Raw genomic sequence first — 23,379 nt, forward strand, 5'->3', positions numbered from 1 at the left:
TTGCAGAGGACAGCGCCCGGTGTACCGTCAGGTGTCATGCCTTTAAAAGCCCAAAGCAGGTTCCGAGGGAGCGTGCGCACCGGCATGTATACTCTTTGGAACTGCTCGTTATTTCCAAACGTTTAAGGATCTTGACAAGCTTTGACAGGTTCGTCACAGCAGTAGGTCCGCGCGACTGCCACCAGGCGTACGCCTGTCTTAAGGCGTGAGGTCGGAAGACAAGCACAGGTGCCCGATCGGGTAACTCGCGGAACACTAGGACGCACAGACTAAAAGAGGCACAGACTGCCTAACCATATTCCTCTACTTTGCTCTTTCCAGCCTCCTCCGTCTGTCGCCGCCGAACAATCCACAGGAGCGGCGCGTTGGTCACTGGGGCAGACGCGCGGCCACTAGCGAGTCGCTGCCCTGAAGTCTCCTCACTTCGAGCCCTAAACTCCATGGAAGCCGCTTCTTTTCGAGACACCGAAACTGGCTGGTGCCGCCTTCCGTCACGTCGCGCGGACACGCAGCCTCGAGCCTCACCTGACGGGCTTGACCCCCGCGCCTGGGCCCCCAAAGCCTCTAAGTCCCTGGCCTTCTTGGTCGGCGGCAGAGCTGGGAGAAACGGAAGGGACCTCGGGTGAAAGTCTTCGCTGCTGGACGCTCTGTCAGAAGTGCACAGAAAACACCGGAACTGCCTCCTTCGAAGCATGGCCCCTCGCAAACCGCCTAGGCAGCGGGAGTCTGAATGGGCGCATGAATTGCACTCGCGCTCTTCGTCTCGCTTCTTCGCCTCCGCACACTTTTCCATTCGCTTGCGCCCCCGCGGAGCACGCGTGTGACTGTTTTCTTCCTTGCTTCATCCTTACGAAAGTTCTGAGCTGTGCTCCTTCTCGCGCTTTGAGTACTCTGCCCTTCACTGCAGCTCTTCTGACCCAACAATTTGATCGAGCCTCTTGCGCTCCTTTCTCCCGACAAGTTTTCCGCTATGCTCTCCCTTCTCGCTAGCGCGTGCCCGTCCTGCTGCCTGAACCGTCAGCGACCTGCTCCTCTTCAGTTCGAGGCCCTTCCTTCCCCTCCTCTGCGACTCACCGCGCCTGCGCCCACCTTCGGCCGACGGACGAGCTGCGCCCTCGTCGCCCTTTCACAGGCTCGTTTTTGCGCTGAAACGAGAAAAACGCAGGGGCTCCAGCGACTTGGAGGGCAAGGCCCTCTGACTGCATTCCGCCTGCGCCCTCCTGCCCACGTTGACCGCCGCGCGGAGGGTCTACGCCGCTGCAACCGCGGAGACCGTGTCCTGCTTTCCCGCCGTCGTGCTCGCAGCCTTTCTGCTCCGCGACCCGGAGGCCAGCGCCGTCCCGGTTGGCTCCCGCACCTGCGCCGCCCTGCACGCCCACGCGCTCTCGCGTCTCGCAAAATTTCACACTCAACCTCTCCTTGCCTCGCAAGCCTTCTACCCCTGCACTGGAGGCGTCTCCAGGCGCGAGACTTGCAGAAGACGAAGGCGAATCGAGAAGACGGTGCAGGCTGCTCCGCTGGCGGTTGGTGATCTCCATCAGTTGCTCGCGCTCCTTCTGTGCAGAGAATCAAACACACGTTCACGCGGCCGAACAATGAAACTAAATGAAACGCTAGAGACGCGGAAATGGACTGCTCTGAGGAATCGGCTCTCGACAAGAGCGACACAGAGCGTGGAAAGCATCTGCACGGAGCCCTGTCGCTCGCCAGAAAACCCGCCCACCGCACACATTTGACACTTCACAGGGCTGTCGAGCCGAAGCTGGCGGGGTCTCATGATACGTGTGGGGGTTTTCACATAAATGAAAGGGAAGAGAAAAACGATGCGGTGAGGGCACTTCTTGGAAGCAGAAACGTCAGTCGAAAAGGCGAATCGGACTTTTGCGTGAACTCACTCTGAAAACGTTTTCGCACTCGCGGGCCTCTCGCGCCTCTCACCTGCAGAGTCGCCTTGGCTTCCGCAACGGCCAGCAGTTGCCTCTGCGCGCGCCGTCGCGAGGTGTCGAGCTCTCGCAACGCACCCTGCGGCAGACAGAAAGGAGACGAACGCACTTCACGACCACGAGAGGAACGGAGACAGACGGCACTCAAAGAGGCGTCGGCGCGTGAAGCGACGCGGCCCGGGGCAACGCCTGAAGGACAGCACTCCCCCCGAAGCTCTCAAAGTTACACTCACACGCATGCGCGCCGGAAGCGGAAGCAGAGGTGACGCGGCGCAGATGCCGAGAAGTGGTATACGCGTGTAGAGGCGTGCTGCAACGCCTCTTTTATTCAGTGAGGAGGGCGACAGAGCGATGTACACGGGCGCCGTGGACGCCTCTAGTACAACCTCCCTTCTCCCTTCTCCTTTCGGCGGACGACATGAAACAAGCCATATATATATATATATATATATATATATATATGTTTTGGAGAAGAAGAACTGCCTCTGCTGGAGCAGCAGGAGACAACCAATACACAGCAGAAACCTCCAGCCAAGTCTCGAGCGCGTCAGCTCCAGCTTCGGTTGCTGGCTTCCCCCGCCCCCTCCATGATAAGGATGCCTGCCTCAGCTATACGTCAAGCATATATGTGTAAGATATACGCGCGTGTTGTGAGAGAGAGCAGAAGACTGTGGCAGATATCTGCAAGAGGCGGAAGCGAAGGCGCACGCACTAGCAGAGCGTGAAGAACTGCGACAAGCTCCTCCTCTTTGACGCCCGTGTCTCCCTCCGATAGACGTCGGCGATCTCTCTGCGTGGCTCCTCTCCACGCGGGAGAAGGCGTCCGCCTGCGGCTTTCCGCTGTCTCGGCCTTGTCTCTCTTTGCGTCTCCTGCGGCGCTCGCCCGGCTTCGTTTCTCTGGGCCTTTGCCTCTGCGACCGCAGCCCGCTTGCTCATCTCTTTCTGCGGGCTCCTTCGTTTCGGCGAGCAGCCGCCAGGCGCTGTCCAGTAGCGGCCTCAAGCGCTGCCGCGCTTCTGATGCGTCGCCGAAACGGGGAGACACCAGCCGTCCGGAAGCCGCAGCCGCCTGGAGAGGGCGAGGCCAAGAGGAGGCGGCAGACGACGAAGAGGACGCAGTGCCAGAAGGCCCGCCCCCCGGAGACGGGTGCGGCGAGACGGCAGTGCCGAAGTCCGTGCCGCAGAACAAAGGCGAGAGCTGCAGAGGACTAAGATGAATCGTGCCCAGGTCTCCGGGGAACAGAGCTCCTTGCGCGGCTTTCGGCTCGCCTTGGGGCGCCGAAAGCGATGCACCACCAGTCGCCCCCTGGGTTGGCTCTCGAAGCGCCGACTCTGCGCGGACAAGAGGCGTATTTTCGCGTCGCGCGTCTGCTCTCTGCGGCGTCGGGGAGGAAAACGGAGCTCGTGCGACGGAGAGCGGAGCCTCGTCGAGGAGCATCGGCGCAGAAGTCGCGCGCTTCGCCGCCCCATCGAGGAGCGGGCAGCCTTGAGCGGGCGACGCCGCGACGAACCCGCTCGCTTCCCTCGCGCCGATTGACGCGAACTCGCCCCCAAGGGATTTGCCTCCATGCAGCAGCGGCAGCTGCTGGAGCGCCTCGGCCGCGAGGAAGCGACCCTCCGCCATGCTCAGCTCCCACTCCTGCAGCGACGCAGCGGAAAGAATGGAGAGGAAAGTGGAGAAGGCCACACGCGCGAACGTGGGCGACTCAAAGCGCATGCGACACACAGAGAGACGCGCCGACACACACCGGGGGGAGGAAGGAAACGAGACCCAGCTGCGTCCAAGAGAGGGAACAGGCCACTCGCCATCTTACTCGCTGAGACAGTTTTTCGCGCGCCTCTTGCAGCTGGCGCTCGAGCTCGCCGCGGGCGTCCGCTGCCGCCTGCAGACGAACAGTAAGGGACGAGACCGAGAGAGAAGCAAACGCTTCACAAAAACATCTATCCGGTGTTCTCGACACAGACTGGAGAACCCAAGCGGGGGGAGAGCAAGGAACACGCAAACCCAGACGCAGATGTACGTACACATGGTGCGGTTTTCAATTACTGCCTGCGTGCTGTAGAAGTGTAACCAGGTGCGACGTATAGAATATGGGTAACGAACCTCCTCCAGTCGCCGTGCCCGCGGGTCGATGCCCTCAATTGAGTTCGCACTGACTCGAAGGCACAACTGGAGGCGACTACGGAGGCGATACGCCAGTGAGAGAGACCTTCACGCGGCCGGACCCACGCGCTGGCGCGGCTGTATGGTCACATAGCTTCCGCAGCCCGTCACGCATGCACGCTGTTTTCCTTTCTTTTGTGTTTACCTTGTTCTGCTGCAGGAAACGGTCCCGCTCGCGCTCGAACTCCCCCTGCAAGGCTTCGCGCGTTTCCTGCTGCGCGCGCGCCAGCCGGTGCTCCCAGCTCTGCGAAGTTCGCAGACTGAGTCGCTCTTGCTCCCGCTGCGAGGAAGCGGCACGGAGTCACACAGCGCGCAAGAAGAGGAGAGAGGAAAGAAAAAGCAAACCTCGCGTCGCGCTCGGCGGACGGCGACGAGAGGGAAAGCGTGGAGACCGACACCCAGCAGCGGGAAGGAAGGGAGAGGAGAGAGATTTCAAAAAAATCGGCGAGAACGAGACTGCACGCGAGCAAAGAGTGAGGCAGAAGCACTTGCGGGCACGCCCACACATCGCGAGCGAGCAGAAAGCCGCGAGGAGGCGACAACACCCGCCGCAGACGCAGACAGAGACGAGAAGGCCGACCCAAGGACCGAAACGCGCGGTGGTCCGACTTCACGCTTCCTTCAGAGACAGTCCCTACCTGCCGCTCGAGGAGCTCTGTGTGGCGCTTCTGAACCTCTGCTGGAGCCGCCAAGCCGTGTGCCTTCTGCTCTGAGACAACCGGCACACAGGCAGAGTTTGCCTTTTCTCTTCGGGGGCGAAAGCGGAGAATGGAAAAACAGCTCTGCTGTTGCTCGCTCTCTGCACACGCGGATTCTCCTACGAACGAAACTGCGAAGCAGAGAGTCGACATGCGTGCAGCTCGGACTCGGCGGGGAAGACGCAAAGAATCCATCCATTTACACACGGCGTGGGGTGCCTTCACAATGCGCTCTTTCGGGGAGTATGGACATATTCTTAGATTTCATCGATCTATAGAAATAGAGGCATATCTGAACGTGTATATCTGTGAATGCCTGGACGACTCTCAGTCGCCTCGAGGGCTGGACATTGAGTACTTCGCCCTCGTCTTTCGATTCTTTACCCGCAAGCTGACGTTTGAGTTGGTCGATTTCTTGCGCATGCTGTCTCTTCAAATCTTGGATTTGCTTTTCGCCTTCCGCCGCCACATTTTGTCCCGACCGCTCCGCGTGCTCCTTTTCGGCTCTCAAGTGCGAGACTTCTTCCTCCAGGAGCGAGATTGCGACAAGGTTTTCTTTTTCCCGCGTCTCCAGCGCCTGCTTTTCGTCGTCGCTATGCCAGAGCTTCTGCTCCAGGGCACGTCTTTTGCCTTCGCTTTCCTCGAGTTTCCTCACGAGGTCGTCGAGGTTGTGCCTCGCGTTCTTCTCCGCCTTTTTTAGTTCCAGCTCCCGCCTGCGCGCCGCCTCAGCGCGTTGCGTCTGGAGCTCTTCTTCGTACGTTTGGTTGAGTCGCGCGAGCCTCGCCTCCATATCAGCCTTTTCTCTCTCCCTCTCTCTCTCGGTGTTGCCCAGCTGCAGCGAAAGCGCCCAGAGTCGCCAGCGCAGGTGGGATAGCGCCTCGCTCTGTCGCTCTCTTTCTTCCGTCGCCTTGGCCGCTCGCGCCAGTTCCTCTTGCTCGCGGTCGCGCTTTTGCTCCGCCCTCTGCTTCGTTTCTTCTTCTAGCTCTCTCTCGCGCTTTTTGAGCTCCCTGTGGAGGTCTAGGGCGAATCGCTCGGTGCGCTCGAGCTCTTCGTCGCGCGCGCGCAGCAGCTGGAGGTTGAAGGCGAAGTCGCCAACGAGGCCTCTGTACTTCTTCTTCAGACTCTGAAGCGACGCCCGCAGGCTCTGCTCGCGCCTTTCGCGCGCCTCCCGCTTCTTCGCCTCCGTCTCCTCGATCTGGTCTAGCGCCAGCAGCTGCCGCCGCAGTTCCTCAGTCTTCTGGTCGAGGAGAAATCGGCGAAGAGACAGAAAGTTCGAGTCAGCCGACGAGCCGCCGTCTCGCGCAGAAAAACTGATCTCCTGGCGCGTCCCCAGGCTCCCTTCGCTGCGCCGCGCAGACGCCTCCTTGCGGCTCCAAGGTGCGTACGCGCTGCATCCCTCCACCTCCCCGTTCAGCCGTTTCCTCGCTTCGGCTGCGACTGGCTCGCGTCGCTCCTCGGCAAAAAGAGGAGAGACACCCCATCCCCCCCAAAACTGCGCATGCGCGATCTCTTCGTCGCACCTCCAGCCTCGCCTGCCTTCGCGCCTTTCGCCTGCGTTCTTATCTCCCTCGCTGCGCGTGCGGCGCCACACGCCGCCACCCAGCGCCGCGGTTCGCTCGCTGAGCGCCTCGTCTTCATTGGCGCCTTCCACGCCGCGGGGTGCCGCTTGCCCGGTGGCAACGAGGCTGCGGAGCGAAAGTCCAGAAACCGGCGCGCGAGGTGCTTCGCACTGCGGCGGAAAAGCGAGCAGCGAGAACGCCTGCAAAGTGCTCTCGACAGGCGAAGCGCGCAGAGGCGCTGTGGCGCCGGGAGACCTCGTAGGCACGCGCCCTGCCTGCGAGGCCTCCTGCGCCGGCACCTGAGCGAGAGGCTTGCCGCAGAAGGCTCCAGTGGCGTGCAGCTGAGGAAACCACGGGGGGAAGAGGGTGGCGCCCGAAGAGGCCGCCGACAGAGAGGGAAGAAAACATCCAGGCGGAGCCGCAGAGGGAGCAGGGACGCATGCAGCGTCGGGGGGGCGCGCAGCCGAATGTCCGACAGACCTAAGGAGCGGGGGAAGCGGACGGGTCAACGAACCAGAGGCCGCACACCGAGGAGACGAAGAATGCCGACGGCGAGGAGACGCCTGAAGCAGAGTGGAACGCTTCCAGGAGGGAAAAAACGCAGCAGCGGAGGGAGGGCGGGGCGAAGCCCAAACGGCAGAGGGGCGGCGGATGTCGTGAGACCATGGAGCACCCCCGAGTTCTTCTTCCCATTCGCCCCGCTGGCGTCGACGTGAGCAGCTGTCGTCCGGCGCGGCGCGAGGCGCCAAGCCGCCCGGCTCGGCTCCCGAGGGTCTGAGAGGGAAACACCCCACACTCTGAATCCCAACATCGCGAGCGCGGCGCTCGTCGCTCGGGACGGAGGGAGGCGCACGCCTGTTTCCGCGCCCGTTGTCTCTACGCGTCTCCCCCGCCTTTTTTCTGCCAGCAGCTGGGGTCTCCTCGCCGATCTTCTCCGTGTCAGCCACCTCTTTCTGCTCAGCCGCTTCGCGCAGCGAAAGCGACGAGGCGACCAGCGGCGAGACGTGTGCGTCTGGCTGCCCCAGAGAGGAGGCGTTCGAAGGGGGGGTCCGCGGCGCCCTCCTCGTTTCACCTTTAGCGGAGGGCGGAAAGAAGAGAGAAGAGGCAACGGGCGAATGAGACATGCCCCCGCTGGCGCTCCCTGGCGGCTTCGCCGCGAGAGAAAGAGGCTCGTTGAGACTAGGAGGAACCGAAGCTGAGGAGACGCGGCCGCAAGCGGAAGAGGAAGAGAAAAGAGAGACGGAACACGCGCGCAACGACGACGCCCGACCACGCCGCTGCTTTCCAGGGGAGTTGGCGGCGGCGGAGCTCTGCCGCGCATCCAGGCAGCTTGCGGAGAGGCCGCAACCACAGAGTAAGGCAGCCTTCGGAGAAGCAGGTCCTTTCTCCGGCGGCGCTAGCGCAGCTCTCGCCTCCCTCCGGCCTGTCTCGCTCCTTCCCCGTCTTCCTAGCAACGTTGAGAGGCAGCGCGAGAGCCCTGCGCCCCTGGCTTCCGCTGCCCCCGCCGAGAAGGTAGAGTCGGGTCTGCGTCTGCCGCTTCCGGAAGGGAGCTTGGGACCTGTCGCTTTCTCGCCCAACGACCGCGGTGGGGACACGTCGGAGCCCCCTGCGCCCTCTCCGCCAGGCGCCTCAGGCGCTTCTCTTTCCCGCGGTCGGTCTCCAGATGTATCTTCCTCTCTGCTTTTTCGCCTCGAGGGGGAGAGATCCGTCCTCAGCCGCCTCAGGCTGTCTGCGCTCGCTGCACTCTCGCGACCCTCCGCAGCTGCCCGCCTCCCCGCGCGCGCCTCTCCACTGTCGTCGCTCTCACTCGAAGACACGGACGAGGAGACCGAAAGGACAAAGCCGTACGCATGCGCCTCCTCCGCGGTCGCTCTGCGGCCGCAGCAGGAGCACCGGAGACATGAGTGAGCGTCGCTGTCGGTGCAGAGGGAGGAGCCTGACCCTTCTTCCCTCGCGCCGCCTTCGCCTCGCTGTCCCTGCTGAGACCGTCGCGGCGAACCTCTCGGCCTCCAGCGCCTCGACGCGCTTCGCGAAGACGCTAGCGAAGTGCAGGGAGACGGTGAGGAAGGGAGGGAGCGGCGACGGAAGGCGAGAGGAGAAAGCGAAGGCAACAACAGAGATTCGTCGAGGGCGGCCTGTTGCATGCGCCTGGGGCTCTCCTTCTGTGTCTTCTGCCGCTCGGTTTGTTTTGATCGGATGCCCGCCGCGATGCTTTTTCCACCGCCGCACACTCGCGCCGCGGGCGACTGGGCGTCTTCTCTGTCGGGCTCCGCGTCCTCATCAACCGATCCTGGTCCTCCTCCTTTGTTCACGTTGCCCAACTCCCCCCTGCCGAGTGTGTGAAGGGAGCCCCGCGCAAAAGTCTTTTCATCTCGTTGAGTCCCTCTGCGCCACTTTTCAGAGGCTGAATGCTTTCCGTCCTGCGTTGGAGCCTCGCTTCGTGCGTCTCCGCACCGGCTGTCCTCCTCGACTCGGCCGTTTCTTGCGTGCCCTGCGCGACTCTGAAAAGGCGCTCTTTCTGGTCTTTTCGCATGTACGTTCCCTTCCTCCTCGGCGCAGCGGCGCCTGCCTCCTTCGCGGTTTTCTCCTCGCTCCCTCGCCTCTCTCCTTTCCGCGCGCGCCTCCTGCCCGCACGGCCTCGCCCCTTCGCGCCTCTGGGGCTCCAGTCCCTTTCCTTCGTCTCCCTCTTCGTCCTCTCTGCTGCCACCGAGCTCCAGCGAGGAGGACAGCAGGAGGGTCGCGTCAGAGTCGTGTCCTCCCATGGCTGTGTCAACGTAACTCGATGCACACATCCGCGGACGCCAGAGGGCGCTCTCTGTCGAAATGAGTCGCTTCCTCTTGAAGGAGACTGTGGGTTCTAGACGAGAGTCTCGCTCGAAGCCGCGTGCCGCGAAGCCAAGCAGATGAGGCAGGCGCGGGCCCCCCGGCGGGAAGAAAACCCCCTCGTCATCATCGCCTCGTTCTTCGCCGAGCTCGCTTCCTCCTCTCCCTCCTCGCATGCCTTGCGCCTTTCTCTCTCGTCTCTCAGCCGCTGTCTGCGGGCGCTGAAAGACGGCGCCGCTGAGGCGCTGCCAGAGCTCAGGCGCCTCCACCCGCGTCTCAGGGTCTCGCATGGGCTCTCTCACGGGTATTTCTTCCGCTGGTGCCCTCTTTTTTGCTTCTCAACCGTCTCTCGCTTCCCTCGCAGGCCTCTCTCTCCTCGAGCTCTCGCCTGACGAAGGCGACACTGCCCGCTTTCTTATCTTCGTTTTGACGTCTTCGTCGCTTCGCTCTGCGGCCTTCTGCTTCGGGTTCTCCTGACTGCGCTCGTGGCGCTCGTGGCTGCCTCGCGCACACTGCCTCGCGTGGTCCGCCAAGGCGTTTGAAGCGGAATCGCGCCTCAGGTGAGCGTTCTTTCCCCTACTTTCTCTGGAGTTGCGCCTTTTCTCGCCTCATCGCCTCTCTCTGTGTCCGCGACTGCTGCTCGCGTGCAGGTTTCGCGCGTGTGCAGGCAGCTGGGGGGCGGTGAAGACAACGCGGGCGGGCGGCGAAAAAAAAGGCGCGCCGCAACAAGGAGGTGCGAGGGACCCGCAGCCCAGCTGGAGAAGAAAAATCAAGGAAAATCCGAAAAAAATAGTGCGTTCTGCTCAGTTTTCAGAGAAATCGAACGGCAACGAGAGAAAAGCGGGCTCGCACAGCGAACCGCGTGCGCGCGGCTCTATTCGAGTCGTCGCCATTTCTCTCTGAGCACCGCTGCGAAAACGGAAGTCTCTTTCTCGGCATGCACGCAGCCTTCGGCTTCTTTCTCCATGGAAACGTCCCTTTCTCGTCCACCATAATAGAGCAAGAGAGAATGAGACGAAGGTCGCGAGGCGATAAACGTCTTCTCTCGTAGTCTTCAGCCTTCTCCTATCTCGAGAAAAGCCCTCTGAAACGAGACAGCCACCAACTAGCTTGTTTCCCGCTTTTTCTCTTGTCTCCGCGTCTTTTCTTTCCTTCATGACCGCTTCTGATCCCCATTGTCACTTCTTTTCTTTCTGGCGCTTCTCTTGTTCCCGCCTTGTCTCTCTTGTTCTCGGACCATTTCTTTCCTCGTGCGTTGCCGCGTGCCTCTGCGGCTCACGCGTCGTCGTTCTGCGCGGCTCTGCCGTTGTTGTTCTCCCTTTTCCTTTGTTGGTTCGTCTTCCCTGCACTTCCTTCCGCTCCCCTAACCGTCTGCCTTCTCAGTCACGGGCGTAAGGAGTTTTGTTCTCTCTCTTCCTCGTCTGCCTGCCTTCTGCGCTGCAACTTTTCCCGACTGTCTCACTATCAACGACCTACTTCTCTCCGTAGTCGCGGCTTCGTGGCGAGTCGCCCATTTGCTTTTCTCACCCTCCTACTTCATTCTGTCTTTTGCTTTCAGTTACGGCGCAGAGTACTCTGTCAGCTGCCTTGCCGTTGCTCGCGTCTCGCGCTGCAAGCATCCTGCGGTATCTTCGTGCCTGGTTGCACATGCATGTATAGGAGCCCCGACGGCTAGTAAATCGTAGATCTCTATGAATTTATATATGCATGCATGAATAAGAGCTTTAAGTTTGGATACACGTAGTTGGCGCGGCTGCAGCCGGAGGACGGCGCGTCGCGGAGTTTCATCTCTTCTCCATGAATCGCTGGCCTGACGCTCGTGCGGAGGCGTGCGCACCGGGAAATAGCAGGGACGAAGGAGCGCGTTCCCCAGCGCTTTCTCACCTCTTCATCACCTTTGCGCGTCGGTTTTTCTACAGGGCGCGTCGCGTCTTCTCAGGGGTTTTCGTTCGTCGACGCGCCGCCCTGCCGATCGCCCAGTGGGCGTCGCGGTAGGAGGAGGCGACCGCATAGGACTGGCGGCGACCCCTCGGGGCGAAAGAGGAGACTGTCCCTGTCGTAGAGAGGGAGCCGTGCCAGCGGAGTCTGTGGCTTGCTTCTTCCAAAGGAGCGGGGGGGAGGGAGACGCGGACAGAAGCCCGCGACGGGAGAGGCAGCGCCGGCGGAGGCTGCGTGTTGCTCTCAGGTCGTCGCGATGAGTTCAGAGGAGTTCCCGCCCGCGGGCGACGTGTCGCTCTGCGACACGCGCCCTCGGGTTCCTCCCCCCGCGAAGCGCGCGCGGCGCCCGAGCACAGACGACGAAGAATGGCATCCTTCGCACGTCCGCGAGGAGAAGGCTGACCGGCGAGGGCCTTCGCTTCCCGCGTGCGCCCTCAGCGCGCCGGGGGGTCGCCGCCTGCTGCGGCGGCCCGTGCCGCCGCGGCCTCTTCGGCGTATCTGCGTCCGAGCGCGACGGCGCAGGGCGGCGTCTACGGGAACTTGCCGCTGACTGCCGACAGCTTGAGTCTGAGGGTCGGCGGCTTCCGAGACTACGGCGCCAAACTGTCTCTGAAGGCTGACCACGCGCACCGCCCCCTCTGGGTCTGTCAGGACGGATCCATTCTCCTCGAGACCTTCTCGTCCGCCAGCCGGCAAGCGAACGAGCTCCTCCTCACCATGGCGGAGCCGATCTGCAGGGGTGACTTCGTCCACGAGTTCCAGGTGAGCGCGTTGGAGCCTGGCACTGAAGCTGAGGAAGGACTTCGCGCTTCTCCTTTCGGCTGTCTCCGCGCGGGGCCCGCCGGGGGTGCGACTGCCCCGGGCCTCACCTCGAGCTATCCAGCCGCGCCGCTGGGTGTGGGGTTCCAGAGGGGAGTCTCCAGAAAAAGTAGACGCATTGAAGTAGCTAGATGCCCACTGTCCGTCGCTCACACTTGAGGACAGAAGGCTGCGTTGAGGGCGGAATCATGCCTCGTTGGAAGGCGTCTGATCGGCTCGCGCGTGGCTGTGTGCTCTGCGTGGCCTCAGATCACGATTTTCTCGCTGTACGCGGGCATCAGCATCGGGCTCTCCTGCGAAGACATGATTTCGAATCTGGAGAAGTTCAGTAAGAACGCGATTCCCGAGGACTTGGTTGTGCAGATTCAGAAGGTGGCCTCGGCCTTCGGCAAAGTGAGTGCCCGCGCGCGAGGAGAAGACGCGCTGGCGCTGCGACGAGAAGCCAAAGAAGCACACACTCTGTCTCTCTTTTTGAGTCATAGATGCAGCTAAGAGTTCGAATGGATGTGTGGAGATAGCAAAACTTCGGTTTTGTGCTGCCGGGGCCCGTGTTGGCGGCGCGGCGGCGAGTGCGCCTCCAGTTCAACACGAAACCGGTCTGCATCTACGGAGTGGGGGATCGCCCAGCAGAAGGCGACTGTCTACGTGAATGCTCGCCCAACGGGTGTTTCGAGGGGTCGCGGAAAGCGCGAGAAGAAGATGAAGAGGAGGAGACAGGAAGAAGAGAGTGCGCGGGAGAACGGATGATGAGTGACAGCGAAGGCGAAACAGCGGATAGGCCTCGCTTTCCGTCCGCGGGAGACTCGACACATGCCGCGAGGGAGTCCACGGGCCATGCTGGCGGAGTGAAGGGTAAGAGGTCTTTCTTTCGTACGTGGATGCTTCAGGTGAAGCTCGTGTTGAACGAGAACAAGTACTACATCGAATCGGCGGAGAAGAAGGAGTTGGACTACTTGCTCTCGAATCCGCTGATTCGCAGCTCCGCGGTCGTTCACCGGCGCCCGGAACTACCGCAGACCGCCCAGCTGCCTTCGCTCGTGATGCCGCCTGTCTCTTCTCTCTCGAAACCTGCTGCGGGTCCTGTTGTCAGCAACGACGGGTTGTACGTGGTCGCGAATGCGCCCACGCTCGACGCGTCTCAGCTGGCCTTTCCGGTCACCGAGCACGACGAGGAGACGGGCCCCGGGGCGGGCCTCGCCCGCGCCGAGAAGGGAGACGCCGCGACCGCGGTCGGCGGGGCTCCAGGCGGCCCAGGCGCCCCAGGAGGCGACGCACAGGGCTCGCAGCAGACAGGGTCTCGAGACAAGAGACCGCGCGACGAGCCAGAAGAACGAAGAGAGGCAGAGGGAGGGAGCGCGAAGCAGGCCCCCGCGTCGCCACCGAGGGCTTCGTCGGCAGGCGACGAGGGAGACAGCGCGAAACAGAAGAAGGCGACCACGGCGCCGGCGCGGCAGGTCAGGAGGCTCTTGGCTCTCCGTGCGAGGCCGCGGGCTGATCTGTGGCTATGTTTTCGACTTACCTGCCTTCTACGCTTCGACACGTTTCGCTCTCTCTGCTTTGCTTTCTGTAGTCGCGTGGCATAAAACGCTTCGCCACCTGTCACCGTAGACCCACGCCGCCCCCCCGTGTCTCCCCTGTCTGTTTTCCCTCTTTTCGTCTTTCCGCGTCTTAGTTTTTCTTCTCTGGCCTACCCCCATCGCTTAAGTTTCCAGCCTGAGCGAGTGTCTTCAGCGAGCGCGCTCTGCGTCCCCGCCTTGCCTCGCTTTCAGGTATTCTCCTTCCAAGTGAGCAGCGACCGCGTCGAGGAGGTCAAGCGCCTCTCTGTGGAGACCATGCACCGCCCGCTGCTCAACGAGTACGACTTTCGGCGCGACAAAACCAACAAGAACCTCTCCTCGCTCCTCTTGAAGTCCAGCACAAAAATTCGGTGTGTCCTCCGTCGAGCCGCAGACGTGGGCCTCGGCATGCGGGCGCTCTGCGCTCTAATACATACATACATATAGACATATACTTATATATACACGTGTATATACACGTATGTTTACATGTGTTTCATATACGTCCTGAGGCATGGAGCGTGCATCGGCCGGGCGTGTGTGCGTGCGCGTGGACGCGAAAAATGTTTCCGCGGGCGTCTTTCCTTCGAGGCATGCGAAAGGGCGGAAGCGCGACGCAGCTTCTGGCGAAGGCAGGCGGAGAAGGAGACATGACCCGCTGCCCTCGCGCAGTTACCTGGTTATGCGGCCGTGCACGCGCATGTACACCGAAATATTTTTCTACCGACACCTCCGCAGAGGGCTGAAGAGCAAGAATTGCGACGGCGGGGCGGGTGACTCCACACTTCGCCGCACCGCCTGCGTGTGTCGTTGCTCTCGTCTGCCGGCGCTCGCTGTTCGTTCGCTGCGGCTCTCCATGCAGTGTCTCTAACGGAAGGGAGGTCGGATGCCCGTATGTATGCGTCTTATATATGTGACGCTTGAGTGTCTCTATATATCCGTAGATCGGAAATGTGTATCAGTGCTCACTGTTCTGTGTGAGAAAAGTGCTTGGCTTGTTTTTTCCTCTCAGTTATTATCAGGAGCGAGCCCTGCGGAAAATGTTTAGCAACGGCCGAGCGCGCTCAGGCATCATTGTCCTGCCCTGTGGCGCAGGGAAGACTTTAACAGGTCGGCTGTGCTGGAAGAATCGAGCTATGACACTCGACTGCAGCTTGCTTTTTTTCACTTTCGCTTCACCTGGTCGTCTCTTCGTCATTCTGTGCCATTGACTCGTCTCACCGGGCGTCGACTGTCTCTCTTCTTCGCGTGTCTTCGTAGTTGTTCTGCGATTTCCTTGAACCCCTTTGCGACGCTTATCCGTTTCCGCGCATCAAGTTCTTTTTCCGCGTGAACGGCACCGATGCGTCGCGGCGCCCGCCTTGCTTTCAGGCGCTTGACTCTTCTTTGTCTATTTGCGTGTTAATTCAATTCCCCTCTGTTTGTGTCATCGCACCTGGCACCTTTTTCAATTTCCCGAGGCATCGCGTTGCGGTTTTTCCACATGCCTGACGCTCTGTAGGTGGCTCGCGGTCTCTGTTTGCCCCTTTCTTGGTGGCGTCTTTCTTTTTACGGGCCTTATGTCTTTTTTTTTCGTCTTCTCAGGCATCACAGCAGCGTGCACACTTCGCAAATCTGTTATGGTTTTGACGACGAGCGCGGTTGCAGTCGATCAGTGGAGGAAGCAGTTCGAAGAGTACACGACCATCGACTCTTCTCGCCTTCTTACCCTCACTGCGGAAACCAAACAAGTGAGGAAATGTCTGTTAAATAACGCCACGGAGTCTCCGAGTCCTGCGCGTCCTTATCGCCGCTGTGTGGATGAGCTCTTCCGCTTTTTCGGTCTTCCACCGCTCATCAGCTGTCTCCCCCGAGCGGCATCGTTTTTTCCTTTTCTCCAACCCCGTCCGGGCTGCGAATGTCGCGCCTTATTGCGCGTTTCCGAGTGTATCCTCACCTCCTCGAGGCTTGTTCTTCTCTGTGTGTCTTTCTCGTCTGCTGGGGTTGGGTTGCCTCGTCGTCTCCCCGCCGCTAGGGCATTTCTTTGACTGCCCCGTCGTTCCTCCTCGCCCGAGGTTCTCCCTTCACTTGCGTCGCCTTTTCTCGCGTCTGCTGCCCGTGTGTTTTCCGGGTCTCGCCTACCGCGTGCTGTGCCTGCGCTCGACGCGGCCCGCGTGTCTGTGCGCGTCTCCCGCTTCGCTCCCACGCTTGACTCGCCGTTTCGGTTTTTTTTCAGAGCCTGTGGCAAGTTGACGAGGCTGGCGTGTTGGTGAGCACCTACACGATGCTTGCCTTCAGCGGCCGCCGCAGTCTGGCAGCTGAGCGGATCATGCAGCAAATTCGCGAGCGCGAGTGGGGGTTGCTTATCTTCGACGAAGTGCAGTTCGCCCCCGCTCCCGCCTTCCGCAGAATCAACGACCTTGTCAAGTAAGAAAAAACAAAAACATCTGTCACTAAACTAGTAGGCCACGCTTTTGGAAAATTTCAAATCAAACATAGATTGTCCATATTTCTACGAAATAACCCAGACGTGAGGGACGCACGCATCACCGCGCCACGTGCCAACACCGCAACATACAATACATATACATACAAGACACATATTCATACCTGTATGCATGTACATATATATATATATATATGTTTGCGTAGATCGGGGCGGGCTCGTGCTTTTCCACGTTGGTTCCGGCGTTCTTTGTTTCGCTTCTTCGGTTTCCGAGGCACCGCTTGCCTCGGTCGCAGAACGCAGGCCGCCTCAGTTCCCACAGTTTCCTGTTCCAGACGCCCTCCTTTGCGCTGTCCTTCTTTCCTTCATTCATGCGTCACCTCTGTAGGCGGCGTCCCTTCGCGCTGGCCCGTGCCCGCCTGTCTCGTCGCTTCTGGGGCCCCCAGTCGTGCCCATTTTCCGCCGGCCTTTTTTCTGCAGGAGCCACTGCCGCCTCGGCTTGACGGCGACGCTTGTGCGCGAGGACGACCTCATCAAAGACCTGCAGTGGCTCATCGGTCCGAAGCTCTTCGAGGCGAATTGGATCGAACTGCAGGACCAAGTGAGCGGCCTGCTTTGCGCGGCTTCTTTCTAGATGGCAACCGTGGCAAGTGCACAGGAAGCCCCTCAGAAGAGTACAGAAACGCTAAAGGGATACCTGTCCTTAGTTGGGATACAGGTGTAACTGCAACTAAGAAATTAAAGTTTCAAGATGAATCTAGGGTGACAGCACACCGATAAGAGACGAGGCGCGCCCGGAATAGACTCGAGGATATTGGGTGTGCTCTCGAATCATGCTAGCGTAGTAGAACTTTGTTCAGCCGCACTGTCGAGCTTCCACGGTGATTTCGTTTATCAGATTGTCGGGTGGGGGGTGGGGAGCGCTTGTACGGCTGCGCTGAGAGGGGCCTCGCAGCGCCCACGCACGGGCCTCAAGAGGCGTTGAAACGAGGAACATCGAAGGCGTCGCGGCTGCGCACAGATGGAGATGCTGTGAACCAGCGCTCGAGGCTCTCTGGGCGGTCGAAGGCCAGCTGTCCCTCCCTTCTCCCTCCGGACACTCTCCGTTGCCGCGTTTGGTTTTTTTTCCTCTCTCGCACTCGATGTCGGGCTCATAAAGCATTTTCTTCTCGTCGTTGCGCCATGCAGTATCGCCGCCGTCTGCCTGTCTTTCTCTTCTCGCAGGGTTTCCTCGCGCGCGTCTCTTGCCAGGAAGTCTGGTGCCCGATGACTGCGGACTTTTATCGCGAATACCTCCGGGTAAGGCTTTCTTTGTTCTGCCGCGAAAAGCTTTCTGTCTTTGTCGTGTTAGCGTCGTCTTCGAAGCTCGTTGTCTCGCGTCTCTAGTCCGGTTTCCCTCCCTTTCTCTCTTCTCTCTTCTGCTACGCCACACATGAAAGGTGAATGTTTTTTTCGCTCTGCTTGCGTCGGGCCTCGTCTCTCACTGTCCACGCTTGAGGTAGTTTTGCCGTTACGCAGGCCGCGAGGGAGAGGTCACGTCCTTTCTCCGCTATCGTTCAATACGCATAAATACGGGAAAACGATTCGACGGCTTTCCAGGCCTCGAGGGCTGCCCGGGTCGCCGGCGGCACTCCCCTGCAGCCTCGCCGCTCTTTCTTCTGTTTTTTCCTCAGTGTTCGCATGCGAAACAGAGGAAGCTCTGGGTATGCAACCCGACGAAACTGATGACCTGCGAGTGGCTGCTGCGCTACCACGAAGCACGGGGAGACAAAATTCTGGTTTTCAGCGACAACGTTTTTGCGCTGCTCCACACGGCGAAGGCGCTCAACCGGCCCTTCATCTACGGACAAGTCAGCGCCGTCGAACGCGTCGCGATTCTGAACAAATTCAAGGTACTGGAACGCAGGTCACACATACGTTCATAGACACACGCCTCGCGAAGTCGGCGGACATATTTTTACAGATACGCAAGGATGAGCAGCCCCACAGATGTGTATGTGTGCGTGCATGTTTATATGTAGTAATGTATATATATATATATATATATATATTTGTATGCTTGTATATATTTATATGCTGATCCTTGGTATATATTGGCAGCTGTGCGGTTGTATATTCAGACGGCTTTGTAGGTGGTCGATGCATATGTGCGCCTACATGAAACACATACTGCGTATTTGTTGTTTCAGTGCAACCGTGCAGACGGCGATATCTGCTGGAGGATACAACCACAGGCATTTCCAGTGGCGCAGAGACAGATGACATGAGATGCCTGCGTTACCAGGCACAGAAATAGGAGAGAGCAGGGCGCTGCGTAGATCAGAATGCATGCGCGCAGCGCTGCAGGCGCCTACGGTGTGTGTGAAGCCTACGGATCATGACTCAGGTGTGCGCGTCTTTTTTCCTCTTGTCATTTTTCACTCGAGACTGCGTGGCTGCTCTGTCTGCTCAGAATGAGTCGACCTTCAACTCCCTTTTCCTGTCCAAAGTCGGCGACAACGCGATCGATATTCCTTGCGCTAACGTTGTCATTCAAATTTCCTTCAACTTCGCGTCTCGGTGAGCTCCCTAGCGCCCCGGCTCCTCCTTCAATCAGCTACCCTTTTTCCGTGTCTACCTTTTTTCGCTTCCCTCGTGCGCGTCGCCGAACTGGCTCTTTCACGGCTACTGCGGAGTCGTAGCCTGCACAGCTGTGCGCTGCCGGTCTACTTTTATCGTGGCTCTTCAATCCCACGCGAGAGAGCGTCTTTTCAGGGAGCGAGCCGAGGTCCGCTGCGTCCTACGATGCACATGCGCTCCTCTCCTCCATAAATTATCTGCAGCTGCGCTGTCTGCTGTGTTCAAATAGCGGTGAACCTTTCCTTTTCCCTTTTTACTCAGGGCTTGCAGTACCGATCAGACAACAACTGAATCTAAACTGCCTGTTACTCTTACGAACGTGGGATCCCTAGGATTATATGAACTACCTCTTTTTGGGGATTGTAGACTACAAGCTGGACTATCCTTTTTCGTTTGCCGTGCCCTGTGCCGCTTTCCCTTTCCGTCGCCGTTGCCAGTTCTCCGCATTCGGGTGCCTGTGCCTCTGCATCTCGCTGCCTGCGCATTCGCAGCCGGCAGGAGGCCCAGCGTCTAGGTCGCATTCTGCGTGCGAAGCCCCAGGCGGCGGACGAAGGCGAGAGCTTCAACGCATTTTTCTACTCGCTGATTTCGAAAGACACGCTGGAGATGGTCTACGCCGACAAGCGCCAGCAGTTCATCATCGATCAGGTGAGAGCCGCAACGCGCGTGCAGTCTCTATAGCGCCGCGCTGTGTCTACAACTATTCAGATGCGTGTAAATATGTAAATGAAGGTGTATGCTGTTGCATAGACGTGCCTGGTCGTCTTCTGGGCTTCGCTGGATGTTCGTCAGGCTTCTCTGCGGTTGTGCGTCTCAGGGCTACGCTTACAAAGTGATTCATAGCCGGGATCTGCCGATGGAGCCCGACAAGTTGATTTACGGCGATCAACAACGCCAGCGCGAGATCCTAACAGACATTCTCGCTTCAGATGACAACGACAGGAGCTTAGACGACGACGAAGACGACTCGTCGCGGAATATCCTGGCCTCGCTTGCGGGCGAGAGACAGTCGCTATTCAGCAACGCCGCTCGACGCGACGGGAGCTGGGGCGCCGACGCCGACGACCGGCGCGCGGACGGATTCAGCGAGGGCGCGCTTGGCTTTGACGCGGCACACGTTCAGCACGTGCCTGGAGGCTTGGCGCGGTTTTCAGGTGAGCACGAAAACTACCGTGGGCGCACTGAGAATGCGGCGGAGACGTGGAGGGAGGCGCGCCTGCGTCGCACGCGCATGCAACTCTTCCATTACGCGTTTCCCGGCGGATGGACTGCGAGAGAGGAGGGGGAGGAAGCACAATGATAATTGATAGACGATTTTTCCTTTTTTCGCGTTTTGATTTTTTTTTGGTGGTGCTGTCGTCTGTCGTCTCGTGGTTTTGCGAATGTGGCTTGTGGCGTTCATCCGGGTGTCTCTGTGGCGTGTGTCTTCCCGTCTTCTGGAGTTTTTTTGCGTTGGAGTGGATTCGTTATTCGTGCCTTCCTTAGTCATGTTTACCGCCTCCTGCCATGCCGTTGCCGTTTCTTTTTTTGTTTGTTCTGCAGGCGACGGCGGATTCGCGCCCTTCGGCTCTCGACCTGCAGGCGGAGGCCGCGGCGGCCGCGGCGGCCGCGGCGGGCGGGCTTCGGGGCTCGACGTGAAGTCGATGCATCCTCTCTTCAGAGGTTTCCACGGGAAGAAATAAAAAGACAGCGTGCGGCGCCCCACAAGAGACAGCTTCGTTGTGAAGACGCCCTTCCGCCTCGGGGGCAGGGCCTCTACCCCTAGCTGCTGGTCGCGCGATCTCTTCTATTCCTGTGAGGAAGCATGGAAGGAAGGCACGCTGAAGCGCAGAAACGAGGAGAGAGGAAGAGGCTTTTTGCTGTTACTTTTAGGCGGCAGGCGACGAGCGCTGAAGAGGATTAATGGCCGAGAGGAACGGCAGGAAATCTGGCCTCGGAGTGTGTTGGGTTTATGGTGGCAGACCGTCCGCGTTAAATTGACCGGCGACAGAAGGCGCGTCTGGAAATTGAGCAAATGGAGAGAGGCGAGAGGCGGAGAGGGAAACGCGGCGCTTAACTGGCGTGCATGCGTTGGTGTGCTTATGAGAATGAGGCGTATTCGTTGAACTGATCTCTTTTTCCGGAGTCGAGTTGCGCGCTTGTACGCCGCTTCGAGATCTTTTTGCAGCTTCGCCATGGGGGAGGGCAGGAGCGGACTCTCTCGCGAAGGATCCCGCGCGAGCGTTTTGGTTTTCTTCTAGAAGAGGATAGTCTTGTGCGGAAAAGACCTTCATTCTTCGGAATTTTTCCGCGATTTTCACGAACGACTTTTTGTCGGTTCCCAGCACATCCAACAAGAATTAAAGTATAATTATGGGCTCAAAGAAAACAGAGGGATAAAAGACGTACGTTTACTGTATTCAACTACGTGCGCAGTGTTTAGAGTAGAGAGGAGCCTGAAACCTGGAAAGACCTGTAACATCGGGATCGTGACAAACAACCGCGGAGGGGAAAGAACCATTCAAAGGCCCAACATACACAACGGAAGAGAGGCCTCTAGCTGATGAAGCGGACCTGCTCAGTTCGTATACTCAGACTTTTTCCATAATGAGATAAATCCGACATTCAATCCACAGTGAGGTACTCTGCGTGTCCTGAGAGGGGGAGAAGCAGACGGAGAGATTGGGGCCCGCACGCGAGGAGGGACGAGTTATATTCTCAACGGCGGCAAATCGCCGCGTACGAAAAACACGAGATATGTGTGTGTACGTATATCTATATAAACTATGACATACACATATATATTGTGCTTTTTTGAGGCTTCGGAGCTGATAGGAAGCCGGTGATATGACTGTTAGGAAAGAAGCGTTTTAAAAACACGGCTCCTGCAGCGTTCAAGCTTCTAGTGTTTACAATGCGTGGCATGTGAAGTGTTTGAAATATTGTCTGCTTTGTCATTGGCTTGAAGGCGACTTTATTTTCTGGTTGTGATACGGAAACGCAGCACCACTTTCCATAGAAGAAGCCCTAAAGTCGAAAATTTCGCTGAAGGGCAAATCAGCTGTGAGCAGTTCGTTGCGTCTTCTCAGCTGGCCTCTTCGCAGCGGATAGATGCAAATAGTTGACCAAATAGTTGATCCCACACAACACCCGTGTAACGCGGTACTGAACTGCAGGAGGCTGTATGCCCAAACGCAAGGCTCAACTTTGTGGATCTCCAGGCCCCTACAGGGTTGCAGCAGGCACACAGCTGGCGCCAAAAGACACCGGGGAAAGGAAATCACATGAAGACGACGGACGGTACTTGTAACAAGAAATGAACCAGTCGCGAGAGTGCTGAGGCAGCCGGACGTGATTTGGGGCTCTTCACCTACGGCGGATCTACATTAGGGAAGACGCCATTTTTATGTATCCCACGAAACAGATACGTGGCGCTGCTGCATCATTCGCAGCGTAGGCGGAGACCTGGAGGAACACTGCATACCAGGCGTAAAAAGCGTTCATCCAGTTACTAAACAGGTGCCAGGCCAACAAGAATCCGATCCGTGCGCACGGGACTGGGCAGATTGCAAGTTCCCCGACGTGGAGTAGATACACGTGTCGAGTCCTGAGGCAAGATCTGATGTTATGCATGATTTACGGGGTACGAAGGTTTTCGGGATCTCAGACTGTGCGCATTCCTCCTGACTCAATTGGAATTATCGTTCATTACACGCAAAGATGGCGCCAGCAAGCCTCCGAGCGTGACACAAATATCGCGTCCTCGCATCTTTCCTGAGTCCCGTCCTTCTTTCTGTTTGAGTGCTGTGGTTGTGACCCTGTGGAAAACTGAACTACCTCATCCATTGAGTAGGAGATTTCACTACAAGCACCCTTCGAGGCCACAGAGGAGACGGTGGCGGCAGGTGCCAGCAATTCTTGGCTGGGAACTCTTCGGCTTTTGCAGCCAGTTGTACACTGGGTGCTAATACTCTAAATGCACGCCAGACAAGTCATAGTCCTGTCAGTCCGAGTGGCTCTTTTTGCAGGGCTAGCACAGAAAGCACGGGCAGTTCCGCGTTTTGTGTGAGGGCTGTCTGCAGAGCCGCAGGCTGTACTTCGGTGCGGCTGGAGTGGCTACGCTCGCTACAGGGCAAACTCATACTCATCACTCCTTGTCCTCTAGTCTCGTCCACTTCCGAAGAAGAAACTTCTCCTCCCGTCGGTGTAGGTACCAGAAAGCCGCCGGCGACCGCACGCAGGGCGTGTGTACGGCGTCAAGGAGAGGCGGTGCTGTGAAGGCGACTCCTCGTCTGTCCCAGCGTTTCCTCAAGGCATTTTCTAAATTTTTTCTACTTCACGCCACCTCAGGCCACTTTGTTGAACCTGTACTTGCATAGTGCCTGAGCGCTGTTTCTAGTCACCGGCACTTGCCCGCCTGCTGTGCATACGGCTGGGTGGCTCTCCGAAAAGCGCCCGCCAGGAGGGAACATGCGCGAAAGCTGGTTTCTCTAGTCGCTTTGGTTGCCTCGTGAGTTTTCCGAGAACAGCTCCACTCGAACTAAGGGGCGGGAGGAGCGCGCACAGGGAGGCGAGACGATCCCGTCGCTGTCTGTGTGTTCAGCACTACTCGAAAAGACTTGCATGAGCGTCTCCGTGATCCAGGAAAATCACCGGCACGATCCTCGTCTTTTTGCCCAGCGGGCGCTCGACCCTCTCGTCACCGTCGGCATTCGTGCGCGCTCGCTTGCGCACGCGCGTCACCCGGCTTTGCGCCTGTCTGCTTCTTTGCGGTTTCCTCTCTAGCCAGCAGCGGAACGGCAGGACTGTGCTCTGCAGGTGTGTCACAAACTTCTGCCTTCTCTCGTTCCATGCGCACA

At 58.9% G+C, this 23,379-nt stretch overlaps 2 protein-coding genes across 2 annotated transcripts; one reads left to right on the forward strand and one right to left on the reverse strand.

Moving 5' to 3' along the window:
• Positions 1-289: 289 nt before the first annotated feature.
• BESB_053020 (uncharacterized protein) lies at positions 290-9,123 on the reverse strand (the record flags this gene model as incomplete). Its single annotated transcript, XM_029363737.1, has 8 exons — positions 290-647; positions 1,075-1,556; positions 1,939-2,022; positions 2,656-3,579; positions 3,755-3,823; positions 4,250-4,384; positions 4,743-4,813; positions 5,187-9,123. 8 exons carry the CDS (start codon positions 9,121-9,123, stop codon positions 290-292), a joined length of 6,060 nt encoding a protein of 2,019 aa, XP_029219660.1.
• A 2,255-nt stretch (positions 9,124-11,378) lies between these two features.
• Positions 11,379-20,223, forward strand: BESB_053030 (TFIIH basal transcription factor complex helicase XPB subunit; the record flags this gene model as incomplete). Its single annotated transcript, XM_029363738.1, has 15 exons — positions 11,379-11,548; positions 11,683-11,884; positions 12,191-12,334; positions 12,829-13,395; positions 13,711-13,868; positions 14,510-14,607; positions 15,082-15,227; positions 15,713-15,903; positions 16,403-16,523; positions 17,147-17,221; positions 17,596-17,814; positions 18,375-18,481; positions 19,033-19,189; positions 19,359-19,695; positions 20,084-20,223. The coding sequence occupies 15 exons, from the start codon at positions 11,379-11,381 to the stop codon at positions 20,221-20,223; spliced, it is 2,832 nt and encodes a 943-aa protein (XP_029219661.1).
• Positions 20,224-23,379: the final 3,156 nt, after the last annotated feature.

Source organism: Besnoitia besnoiti, chromosome IV, assembly GCF_002563875.1.
Source record: "Besnoitia besnoiti strain Bb-Ger1 chromosome IV, whole genome shotgun sequence".
Lineage (NCBI taxonomy): Eukaryota > Apicomplexa > Conoidasida > Eucoccidiorida > Sarcocystidae > Besnoitia > Besnoitia besnoiti.